General features: G+C 37.1%; 2 protein-coding genes across 6 annotated transcripts; one reads left to right on the forward strand and one right to left on the reverse strand.

The window, feature by feature from the left end:
- Window positions 1-443: 443 nt before the first annotated feature.
- Window positions 444-10,143, reverse strand: ccnt1 (cyclin T1). Of its 5 annotated transcripts, none has more exons than XM_079588692.1 (9): window positions 9,883-10,138; window positions 8,735-8,816; window positions 8,500-8,628; window positions 6,769-6,829; window positions 5,940-6,002; window positions 5,780-5,825; window positions 5,213-5,376; window positions 4,839-4,909; window positions 679-4,637 (listed from the first exon to the last, which is right to left on the reverse strand). In XM_079588692.1, exons 1-9 carry the CDS (start codon window positions 10,050-10,052, stop codon window positions 3,375-3,377), a joined length of 2,049 nt encoding a protein of 682 aa, XP_079444818.1. In that variant the 5' UTR covers window positions 10,053-10,138; the 3' UTR covers window positions 679-3,374. The 5 variants fall into 5 exon arrangements, with proteins under 5 accessions (XP_079444817.1, XP_079444818.1, XP_079444820.1 ...); XM_079588694.1 differs by lacking the exon at window positions 9,883-10,138 and adding an exon at window positions 8,970-9,008; XM_079588691.1 differs by having other exon boundaries at window positions 444-4,637; window positions 5,780-6,002; window positions 9,883-10,143.
- Window positions 10,144-10,873: 730 nt separating this feature from the next.
- tmem18 (transmembrane protein 18) lies at window positions 10,874-12,678 on the forward strand. The gene is made up of 5 exons (XM_079588696.1): window positions 10,874-11,255; window positions 11,423-11,540; window positions 11,860-11,914; window positions 12,000-12,093; window positions 12,200-12,678. The coding sequence occupies exons 1-5, from the start codon at window positions 11,163-11,165 to the stop codon at window positions 12,296-12,298; spliced, it is 459 nt and encodes a 152-aa protein (XP_079444822.1). The 5' UTR covers window positions 10,874-11,162; the 3' UTR covers window positions 12,299-12,678.
- Window positions 12,679-13,253: the final 575 nt, after the last annotated feature.

Below are 13,253 nucleotides of genomic sequence, written 5' to 3' on the forward strand. Positions count from 1 at the left end.
CAGGTCTGGGCACTCATTCACTGTGAAGTCCGCAAGAACCATCTACATTCTGTGAATACTAATGCACAGAGGTTAAACGGTTCAGTTTAGCACTATATTTCAGTGAAATCACTTTTTTTTTGCATTGCACTAAGGAGGGGGAAAAATGCACTTAATTGACAAAAATAACTACAAAATGCAAAAAAAATAATATTTGTTAATGGTACATTATAATACATTTTAAATGTTTCTTTTGATCTTGGGGTGAAATATAAAATCTGAATTATGCCACTAATTCCGATAAATAACAAGGCGTCAATAAAACAATAAGTTACACATTACGGCTAGACAACAATGCCTGGAATGGAAAGTTAATCAGGATTACAACAGCTCTTGTGACTTCTTGGTTAACCCAGATTTTCAGCTTTTCAGAATGATTTTTTTAAATTGTGTTCTAAATAGCCACATTTAACATTCCTGGTTTATTCTTGTATCTCTTTATTCCAGCACTGAATTCAAAGGCAAACCATAAAGGTGTTGTTAACATCAGGTGGAAGCAAAACTGGTCAAGTAAGTTGTCGTATAAAAATCGGAAAAAAAATGATTTTACGGCAAGGAGCTTTGAGTGGAACGTCTGTCACATTATAACAATTTACACTGCAATCGGTAAGAAAAACACCCACAAGTATGTTTCTCATAAAACATTATTGTACATCAACCACATTTATAAAAAGGAACCGAGTTCACAAAAAAAATGCAAACCTTAACTTCTGACAAGAAACACCCCAACAATTCAATTCAAAACCTGAGAGTTCATGTGGTACCACTAAAACACAGAAAACAGTATTTACATTTGATAAAACGCTATATTCTTGAGAATGGAGGTACATAGAAAATACAGTGGTGACATGAATTGCATTAGACCCACAAAACGCCTTCTCTTTAGTCTTACTGAAGCAGACTAGACACCGGCAAACACAAAACTAAAACATGTTAAACCTTCAAATTCTACTTAGAAATGATAAAACAGGGACAGGACATGAGGAGTGCATCATATAAGGAATATATGCCAAAAACTGTGAAAAACAGATATTTTATAGCTTATAGTGTTACATTTAATTTCACAATATTCCTGAAATGTTCCTCATCATCAACAGGCACAATCAGGAAAAGGGTCAAAGTATGGAGGAATCCCTGCTAACATCTTAATAAAAGAAGAACGCAACATTTATTAAAGTAAAATTTACTCTTGACAGCAGAAACTCAATTTCATGCTTCCATTTTTTTTGTCGTCTGTAAATTGATCAATGAAAGTCATGCCATTTAATCAGAGGAGGAAAGTTACAGAGACTGATCCATATAGTAATCTGCATTATTGTGCTATAAACTGCATACAAAAACATGATCAAGCAAGATATGAATATGGAGACAATATTGGTAAAGGTACAAAACGATTGGCTCAAAACATTTAAATCCCTATCAGTTTTAATGTGCACTGTATCATTCATGCAAGATTTCATGAATCAGGATTGGATGGCTTATCACTCGAAAATGACCTTGATGCGGTTATAATGCAGCTTTCACGCTGTCGTAACTACCGTAGTCTCGAAATGACAACACGTGACGTTCTATTCAGAGCCGTTCACGTCCTCGGACTGGGAATTATGCATGTCTATGAAAAAAGTATTAATGCCTAAAGGTGGTACAGCAGTCACGTGGTACAAGTAAGAGCTCTCAGGAAATTCCCATCCAAGCTGTAATTTTGAGCTGAAATCTCGTAATTACGGTAATTACAACATGGCGTAAACGCAGCTTAATATTAAACAAAAATGGAGGTATTGCAACAAAATAAACATGAGCGGTCAGCATGCTCACCATTCAATCTATAAGTGCTGATTTGAGTGTTTAAACTGAGACAGATATAAATATAAATATAAAATGGACGCCATATTCAAAGAGATGATTCATCCAAAAATGAAGATATTTTGAAGAATGTTGGGGATCAAAAAACAGTGGACCCTACTGACTTTATACAGACAAATATATTATTTTGTGTTCCTACAGAAATGATGATAGAATATTGATTTCTTTGGGATGGGGGGATGGGACACCATCTCTTTAATATGATGTGAAAAAGGGTATGATGGACAAAAGTACCAATTCAAAGGGACTCATACATAAATGCAGACAGAATGAATTTCAGCAATTTGTTAGTTAACCAATATTTGCATGGCCCACTATCAAAGTTTCAACCAAAGAAGCATTAGAAAAAAAAAACATTCGTTCAACTGAAAATTGGTGGAAAGATATTAGTTTTTTTCAGATTGTACTTTTGTCCATCACAAATTCATATTCACTGTAAGTCAGTTACATAGTATGACAGATAGCCTGTATCTAACACCATTTGGGTTTGTGTTATTAACAAACAGAAGTAAAAGATGAAACAACTACAAGCTGGACATACTGTTGTGTATAGTGTATTATAAATGAGCATGATATTCTACAACCATTTAAAACAATGACTGCATCTGCCTCTGAATTGTAGGTTTACCAGACATACTTTCCCAAATTAGGCATAGCCTTGTTTTTGGGAGAGAAAAAATTTGTAAAAATAATTTGTGTCAATTTTCAGTCATTTACAGAATACAAAGCTGAAAGTTACAAACAAAACAAAAAAGACCACAAACACTTACCAAACAAAATCAAAATGTTACTTCAGTTACTACTCGTATATTAGAAACATACATTTTGATGCAAATATTGGGGATTCGTATGTTCTCAAAACATACATGACGTATCAATCAAGTAAATACAGACTGGGAAGCAGGTTACAACAGTATAAAAATAAAATCCAGATATCACCTGATGCATTCAAGCAACGACTGCTAATAACTATGGTTTTAAAAGGCTAATAATAAATACCATAATCAATAAAAAAGACACATATTGTTAGCAAGACTTAAATCCATACATAAACCAAAAACATTTTCCTTTTTGCATTCAAGGTTACACTTTTTAAAGAGGACAATGGGTCCCTCTCATTCTGTAATACATACCCTTAATTCCATTATGTTTTTCTGTTAGCGCTGATATAAAACTGAGTAACATCAAAAATAGTATGTACAATTTTTTTTTCAATAAATAACATTTTTTGCCTTTTTTTGCAATATTTTGTTCTATTTTAACATTATTGCCACAGATGGGTGTTGTGAACACACTCGCTCGCACACGACCGCACAAAACGATACAGGTAATTTTTTTGCCTTACATTACTCTGCTGTCAAACCCAACATCACAGAAAGTTAGACGCACAAAAGGGACCCAGGACTCCCAAAGACGACTGATCTGATCAGTGTGTGTGGACGGATGAATGGTGGGGAGTGGGATGGACGGGTTTATTTGGGCAAGGGTGGCAGAGGTGGAGGTGGTTCTGAGGGTAAAGGTGGCGGCTGGGTTCCTCCGCGAGCGCTACTGCTATACCGGTACTCTCCGTACTGAGAGCGATAGTCAAATATCTGAGGTTGCGCCGGCTGCACCCCTTGCGCGCTGAGCAGCGAGTTCAACATGTCAAATGTGTCCTGATACTCGTTGGACTGGCCGCCCGTATTGTGGCCGTTCGTGTCGGCTTTGTCCGCCTTGGAGTGCGAATAGTTTCCCTGATGGTGCGAGAGGCTCAGGATGTCAGACCCGTGCCCCACCGTGTGGGAGGGCACTCCGGAAAGCGTCGGCAACTGGAATGAGTTTCTGGACGATTTGCTGACTTTCGAGGGGTGGGTGCCGGTGGAAGGATCTGGCAAGTGGGTCCTTTTTCGAGACGATGACGAAGAGCTCGTTCGCACAGAGTCACCAGGGACCTTTTTGCTACTTCCTGAGGTGCTGGCAGAACTTGAGTGTTTTTGTGCTGAGGATGAGGAAGACGATGCAGATAAAGAGCCGGTGGTGGAAGAGGAGGAGTGGTGGTGGTGATGGTGATGATGGTGGTGGTGGTTGGACCGATCTCTGTGCTTCTCGCGACTTTTCCCGTCTTCTCCGGACCCACTTCGCCTTTCTGGAACCCGAATCCGCACTTTAATGTCCTGCTCGGATCCACGACTGCTGCTACTGCTGCTGTGTCCCCCGCTGCTGTGCCCCCCGCCGTCTGATTGGCCCCGCACGGGGAAACGCGTCTTTAAGGAACTGCGTTCTCTCTCATCCAGTGGGATCTTCAGGACGATAGGTGAGGGGTTGCTCAGATCTGAGGAACTAGAGCTGGGCTGTTGGTGGTGATGGTGCTTATCTTTCCTCTGCTGGTTCATGAGGGCCTGTGCGGCAGTGGCGTATCCCTGTTTCACACTTGCCTCCATGTTCTCCAACTTCCGCTTCTGCGCCGCCAGTTCATCCGCGTGCTTGGCCCGATACTCACTCAGAGAGACCTTAGCTGGCACGTGGAGTTCATTAGCAGTGGGCAGCTCCTTGCCGGAAGCCTGCCAGTGTTGGGATGAGGCTGCAGCACTGGGATCATCTACTGAGTCGTCCATGGAAGAAGCGGAGGGAGGAGCGGAGAGGCTCATCAGTCCCGCCAACGTCGTGTCAGACGATGCCATGGAGATCATGTTCATAATGGCATCGGACTGATCACCATCTTGCACCTTTGATTTCTTGGCAGTTTGACCTGCAGCCTAAAGCACAAGTAAAAGAAAAAGATTATGAGGTTATTAAAAGATTATTATCTTGTCCTAAGACAAGAACGGGTATTGTTTAGTCATGTATAACTTTGATGAAAGGTTTTGATCCACTTCAAATGTTGACTACTGTAATTTGTGGGCACACAGTATTTGCAGTTATCCAGATATAATTAAAATGGAGGCAAAGTGACTTACTTTCCAGTTTCTTATGCGTTTTAAGCGGCTGGGAGTCTTCTCCAAGATCTGCAGGAACTCATGAGTGAGCTCTGTGAAATCATGATAAAAAAAATCTTTAGGGCAACTTGGGGCAAGATCACACATTACTTGAAAAATTCTTTAAATGGCTACATAGTTTCTTGTCCCGGCTAAAACCCCAAAATATTGTCCAATGTTACACTGAAGGTCTAAATGTAAACTGAACTAAATAAACTACAATGCATTAATTAATGAAACACTGAATAGATAAGTAATAACATACTTTTCCCAGATGTCTAGAATTAAACTTTCTCTCCATTAAAAAGACGACCATTTCAAAAGAAGAAAATCACTTGAAAAGACATATTACATACCATCCAACAGCTCAAGGGTCACTGTGGGGTCAACATACTCCCACCAGTGTTTGCCGTCTGTGGAAACCGGAATCTCCCAGTTGGACCATTTACAGGCCAAATGAATACAAACACAAGCTACAATGGGCGGACTGTACTGTAGGCAGAATGTAGTCAAGTGGAGACTGCAGCAATGAGATCACCCAGAGATACCAAAAACACAGGAGAAGAAAAAATATTTGTTAGAAACCATTTATTGCTATTGTTGAACTACAGCAATACATACATAAACTACCGTTCAAAAGTTTGTGGTCAGTAAGATTTTTTTTTTTAAAGAAATTAATACATTTGTAATCAAGGACACATTAAATGTATCGCAAGTGACATGTATATAATGTTACAAATTGTTTGTATTTCAAATAAATCAATCAAATAAAAACTCAAGTGGACATTATTTCCAGATTCATTCATCGTACTTGGATTAAAGTTTGATGTAACTGTAACCTCACATAGTTCTGGTAGTGTACACAGAGAAAACTTCTACACAAGTAAGGTATCTTCTACATAAGTAATGCTATCTGAACATACCTGTTTGTTGCCATGAAATATGAGGTTTGAGCCAAATCCTTACTCGCTGGAACAAAAGGAAAGCTCGTGATCAGATGTGAAATCTGTGAGCTTGGTGGGCTAGAAGTACTCATTACCGAGCAATACGAAGGACAGTTTACAGTGAGCAGCTGGTTCTCACCTCGCACAAGCTGTGTACACTTGACAACATGTGTATGAGGATGATCAATGGTGATCTCAAAAGCTAAAGGGAAGAGAGGAGATGAGAGAGAGAGAGAGAGACAGACTTTTAGTTTTTCATTTGTACGGCAGTAAAGTGCTTTGACTCTTCATAATGGTGAAGTCCCCCACACACAATATACATGATGAGTGAGTGAATCACAAACATGGGGCTTCCTGTGCTTGACTGGTGAGATATCTTTGAGCCAAGCTCCTTGCAAGTGGCCTGTAGGGCGATTTGGTTATAGTCAAAGTTTTCAAAACAAATTACCATTATGGGCACAAGAACAGAATTTTCCAAAGCGGAGGACTGCAAAGCAGGACACAGACGACGGTTTACACCAGGGTTATCACGATAAACAAATGTCAATAGTTGATCCCATTACCAGTGAAATTTCCTGATTTAATATGCTATAAAGTTAATATGCTATTGTACAAATTATTTTACTAAAAATTCAAGAGGATTGAGGTTGGTACTGCAAAAAGATTGATAGAGTTACAGTTTTTTTATTTAGTACCAGTACTTTTGACATCCCTACTGTACTCAAGATTAAAATAGGATCAGCATACAAAATCAATAGCATCGTAAACCACACACAGGAAGGGTGCATTGCCAGACTGACATGGAAATAGAAATAAAAAAGGTGAGAGTAGTAATGACTCTTAATTAAGAGATTGTGATAGTCCTGTTGACACCTGGGAATTAGCAGTGAATGAGAATAAATGTGGTTATTTGGTACATCTCTCTAGTATGGTGATTCACTGACCCATTCTTGCCCTTCCAAACTTACCCAGGGTCTGGAGTATAATGCTCTCAAGAATGACCAGGTCTTGGGCTTGTTGCAGGTATGTCTGAGATTGAGAGGACAGGCAGGTTACTCACATGTTCTCTTGGTCATGGACTACACGTTTACTCTCTCTCGTCAAATTAAGATGACCCTTTTTTTGCGCCAAGCCAATCAGCACCTTATTATACAAGCTATGCCCCTTCAATTCATCAACACATGACAGTGAGAGGCATATGAATAATATTAACACAACAGATAAAGACTGAAGAAAGAAGATTATACATATCCAACCTAAGAGAAAAAAAAAATTGAGATCATTTTGATTCAAAATGAAAATATAGAAATAAGAAAACTGTGGCTTGCTCAACCTGTTCAAAAGAAAAGCAATGTTATGTCTGATGCTGTGGTTCTGCGATTAAATTTGACATTTGATACTAGGGCTGGGTATTGACACAAATTTCACGATTCGTTTCGATTCACAAGCTTGCAATTCGATTCTAATTTCAATTCGATATCGATTAAGTATATTACTATAATAGTAAAGGTTAGAATTTTAATTTGTATAGGCTTATATTTACATCATACAAAAGGAAGTTTTTATAATAATAATGTTATAATAAAAACTTTTTAATGATAATTGTTTCTACTCATTTTTAGAAATATAAAAATGTAAATGGTGACTGTCATTAAAACATAACGGATACAAATATCAGTTAACAAAACATAACGGTTATTTAAATATCCTGTACATGTTGAACAGTGAAGTAAAAATACAATGAATATGCAATATAGTGCATATGTTTAGCAAAATGTCGCTCTCTGGAGTACATTTTGCTAGAAGACTAATGAGTTAATGGACATTGAATGGGTTTTTTTTGGAGGTAAATGTACCATTACAGGATTTTAATACGTTTTAATGACGTATTTCCGCAGTTGAAACACTGATTAAGCGATTACATGAGACATGAAGCGGATTTTGGTAAGTACTGCATCTTCCAGGCATACCTTCTGATGTTCATTCATGATTATTTACTCTAAGTAGTAGTAATGTGGAAAAAAGGTCAGTTGAACTAATCTGCACTATAGCGATCTGTCACATCACATTCATGAGCGGCAAAACATATTTATTGTTTGAATTACATAATTAAATTGACATAATTTGAAAGCTGAGACTCTGTTTCATATCAAAGCTTATTGTGATTTGTTGGATGGGAGGAACGCTACAAAGTTTTGTTTATTCATCAACTGAAAACTGTTAAAAGCTCGATTCTTGGGATTTAAGAAGAACGTCAGTTCATCAAAACGAGAATCACTTAAAATCGAGAAATCTATATTTTTAACCCAGCCCTATTTGATAAAAACGATCATTGATCTGATATGAGTAAATAACTGGTAAAGAATTTGTCAAGCTAAATAGTTAGGGGGGAAAACAGTTAATTTTACAAGAAAGATGGGTATAAAAAAACAAAACTGAAAATCCACCATCATCAAGGACTCTGGAAAAAAAATTTTTTTTAAGTATTTCACTCAAAAAAGGGGAAATTCAATCATTTTCATTTTGGGTGAACTATTCCTTTAAAAAAATGTTGCTGCAAAAGAACTTATTGCAGTGAAAATTGCTGCTGTAAAATAACTTATTCGCTAATAAGTTACATTTAAACAAAGCAAGTACATTGAACCAAATGATTCACAGACAGTTTAAAGAAATCTGACATAAGTTCTATCATTACTTACATCACTCCTGGTGTCTGGAGACGGGTCCTGAGGATTGAGACACGCATGGGTCACCTTAATCACATGCTCCAGCTTGCGAGGCTGTTCTTCCACCTTCGCAGCTAAAAACAGAGCTGCAGGAGCAATCACCTGTGCAACACATGACATTAACAGAGAGGTTAGATTCCTGTTCAATCCAGCCAGCTGTTTCAAATGAACGTTTAGCAAAAAGCTTGTCGAAGGATAAGGCACACACATTTCGGTGGAAGCGGGTGAAGGACTGGATCATGTAGAACCGATGCATATACACAATGGCAGTGTTAATTGTAAGTTGTGACCTGATCGTCCAAAGTTAAGGATGGCATTGACATTACAAGCATTTAAAGTCACCATGAAATCAAAATGAACAATTATTATTTCTTGATGGATTATTGCATTTATTGTAATTTATTTATCTGTGCACATTTTTTTTGTAAATTCATGTACCCTACCCTTGTAATGTTTCATCAAAATAGCTTCCCCTCCCTTTTATAGCGACATCTCTTCTCTGATGATGTTATTTATTGGCGCCAGGGCGGGGCAACCTGTCAGTCACATGACATCACAGCAATACCAAACCACAACCATCCAATCAAATACCAATCTACATTTTTTCTTGTTCGAGAAGCCGTTTGGACAAGACTACCTCAACTTCAGTTTCAGGTCGAAACAGCATTACTGGTCAAATCAACAATCTCAGTTTTTTAACAGGGCCATAATAACCATCATAGATATTTAGAATGACACGTCCGCCCCAAAGTGGAATGGGTTTGTCATTAAATTCTTGTATTTTAATTCACTAGAGCAACAATCATTAATATTTGACAATATTCAAATGTAGAGTGAAAGCACCCACTCCTGAACATGGAAAAACAGAATTTAACTGCTCTCCATTAATTGAAGGCACATAATTCCCTCCTCAATTACTATTATGTCCAGTTACTGTATCAGACAGGGCAAATCTCTCCCCGACAGGATATGTTTAATTGCAATACTAACATACATATTTTGGAATGGCATAAACGACATATACGTCTATAACTGGAGTGTAAACAAATGGTATAATGAAGAAAATAGTGGAAACCGGAGAGTGGGAAAAGCAATGACACCGGCTGCGCTATTGTTCAGTAGGAGAGACACCTCAAGCTAGGCCCTGAGGCCTAAACTAACCCCCAAAAAACACAAAACTGGGACATAAATCGTTTATTCCATTCGCCTTAATTCACACGTTTCACTATACAAAAGGCGTGTTTACTGGTAGACCTGTTTCAGGTCATTACAACGTTGAAACTCAACGCCACACAAGCCGCCCAAACCGGCGTCAGCAGATGCCGAGAACGACGCCTCACAAACTGAAAAAGATACACGTTGAGCCGCTGTCCCATGTCCTGCAGCAGGTTAGCAGCTTGCTGTCGGTACGAGAGCTCTTTGTCGGGATCAAGTCCCGCTCGGCGAGATGGGCTGTTTTCGATTTGTTCGCGCGTGAAGTACCATTTATTGTTATTTAGCGAAGGCGAAGGGAACGTAGCCGCCATTACTGAGAAGGACAATGTTTTAAAATCTCTCTGCGTCACAGGAAGCGCGTCATCGCTGGCTGGAATGCGACAAACCTGAACCAAAAAAACGAAACCTAAACCAAACTTTATTTCTATTCTAAATGCAGGCAAAATGTATAATTAATCTGTAATAGTAAATATAATATAAATAATAATTATAAAATAGTTTTTGAAAAGTTTAGTAGGTATTTGCAATGACGATTACAATAAACAGTTGAACTATCCAGATGTAAGGATATGTTATAAAAAAAAAAAAAAACCTTAAATCTAAATTATAGATTCATGCAAAATAATTTAGGTTCAAGTTGGTTTTAACAAATTACGTTTTTTTTTAAATCAACGCCAAGAGATACAATTATTGCAGATAATAAGAGAGTGCCAAACGTTTATTTTTTAAACTAGATACAAAATTAAATAGGAAATAACGATAAACCAAACAACTTTGAAGAAAAAAATAGTTTAAAAAAATATCATAAATAGTTAAATTAATTAAAACATTTTTTTAATGTTACATTTTTTTAACATAAAATGCTTTGCCAAATATTATTAAAAAAGTAATAAAAAACTGAATCATAAACGGGGTCATCATCATGCACACAGCATCAGTGAGAACCACATGTCAGAACAAGCTATAGTTCTCTTTGACATTAAATTGCAACATCTGCTGTTTTTTATACATATGATAATCATATACATTCTCCCCGTTTGATATCTTATTTTATTGTCATAATATTTGTAAGGAGGCTTGTCATGTCTTCCAGCTGTCTGCAAAATAAAAGTTTGCAGAGAACTTTTATTTTGACACATCCGTTCCTACATATCTTCTTTTTCTTAATTTTAAATCGATGCGGGAATTTAAAGGCGTTCTATTTTATATCGATACACTTTTTAGAAAACCCGTATTTGAAAATAAATAATAAATATTTAATGTTTCTGTTTGTGAACAAACTGCACTTAGCATCAACTACATGTTTAAGAAGCGTAATAGCGCCATCCATTGGTGAGCTTCAGGTTGTGTCGCCAGAGAAAGAGTGACGAATGCGGAAATGTTTATGTTGTATGTGGTTTAGTGGCGTGTAGTCAAACAAAATGACCGAGTCCAAAGCTAAAAATATCAGCGCCATTCCAATCGATGGATTCAGCAATGTTCGCATTACATCAATATGGAGCTTTCTACAGTCTGTAAGTTTACAGCAACATTTGATTCTCCTAGACATAAAGATAATCCACTGCTTGTTTTGTCGCTATTTTTCGGTACACCCGAGGTCACGTGGTCCGAATTAAATAAAGAAAACGATTTATTACTAGAATAACTAGTAATAGTAATCATCATGTAAACTTGTTTCCAGGTTGACTGGACTGAATCCTGGCTGATTTGTCTGCTGGCCTTCCATGTCTTCTGTTTTGCTTTCACCATCCTGTCCTGCAAATACTACCGCCTTCAGATCTGTCATTTTCTCTTGATGGGTGAGTTTCGGCAATAATTAAATTGTTAAAGGTAAGGGTAAATGTATAAAATTATTGTGAAACACAAAATTAAATTTCCGAAAATTACAAGACGACAAACAGTTCAGACAAGATTCGTTTTGTGAATTTTGTGCGGTTAGATTGGGAAAGCACCCTAAATGATTTGATTTATATGTATTTAATTCTATTAAATGTATGATTATATATTTATCTCACCATATACATGTATATATAATATGTAATATGTACATACATGCATAACATAGTGTTTAATGTAATTTGTACATACATGCATAACATAGTGTTTAATGTTTTGCAGTCTCAATGGTTTACAGTGCAGAATACCTGAATGAGTTTGCAGCGATGAATTGGAGGTAATTATACACCCACCAAAAGCCACCGACATAATGTTATGTATTTTGTTCTTATATACTGAATGTGTCTGTATTTTGTTTTTAGGTCTTTTTCAAAGTTCCAATACTTTGATTCAAAAGGAATGTTCATATCACTAGTATACTCTGTCCCGCTCTTGCTCAACACAGTTATTATTGTGGTAATATTTTCCTTTAAGAATATTCTTCTTCATATATAATACTACAATATGCATCTCATCTAATTATGTTTAAGATTTTGATTTAAACTCAGTCTCTGTGTTTTAGGCTGTGTGGGTATGGAGGACCTTCTCAACCATGACAGAATTGAAGATTATGCAGTTAAAGAGAAAAGTTGCCAGAGAGAACCACAAGAAAACGCAATAGAAGACATGAACAGGACGTGCACCATTTCCTAATGTTATAATGTCCAGAGGTGGAGGGCACACATGGTGGTATGAGGTGAAAACAAAAGTTGCGGTGAAGGTTCTTAAGTGTTTAATTCAGATTACTGATATATCAGATGATGACTCCACCTACGAGCAAACGTTCCATGGCACGTGTTCTTATCCAAAACCTATTGGACAAAGCCATCAACTGTATTATGCAACTGCTTTGTGTACATACAAATAGACCATTCCAGAGCTTGGTTTTGCTTATTTGTTTATTGTTACAATTGAATGGTTTCTATAAAACTCCCTGTCATCGAGTGCCGGACATGTAAATTGTGTATTTATGGGAATAAACTGAATGTTTTTTTATATAGATATCATTGTGTTTGTTTTTGGCTGTTACCACTAGCCCACATCAGATGCACAAATCCAAAAGTGTGAGACCACATTGAAAATTCTCGAAATAAACAGTTTTAGAATTTATATTATGGATAACTTATGTAAAAACATGAACACTTATATTTTGAATGTTCATACTTTTACATTCAAATAACCTAGTTAACTTTAACTATTATGCTAATATGATTTGCAATTTTAAAAAGTATTAAATTAGTAAATATGAAAAACAATGTTTGTTGTTGTTATTAATGGTCTCAGTGAAGTATCTTCCTTTAACCAGTAGAGGGGGCAGTACACCAATTCCCCAGGGCAAGTGTGGGTATTTAAGCTGCCTGTTAGGGGATGTGCGGTAGGGTTAGGGGTTTAGCATTTCACCTACAACAGTTAAAACAACATATTCACATCTTCCCTTCATCTTCACACCTTTTCTCAGCCTCCCCATTGCGACAATGGATGGCTGTAAAATCAGTTGCATTTTTCAAATAAAGGATGTATCATTAATACCACATATATAGGCTACTTAGTGCTGACTGGTGGATCAGGGATGTCAG

This window comes from Phoxinus phoxinus (assembly GCF_949152265.1).
Source record: "Phoxinus phoxinus genome assembly, chromosome: 18".
NCBI lineage: Eukaryota > Metazoa > Chordata > Actinopteri > Cypriniformes > Leuciscidae > Phoxinus > Phoxinus phoxinus.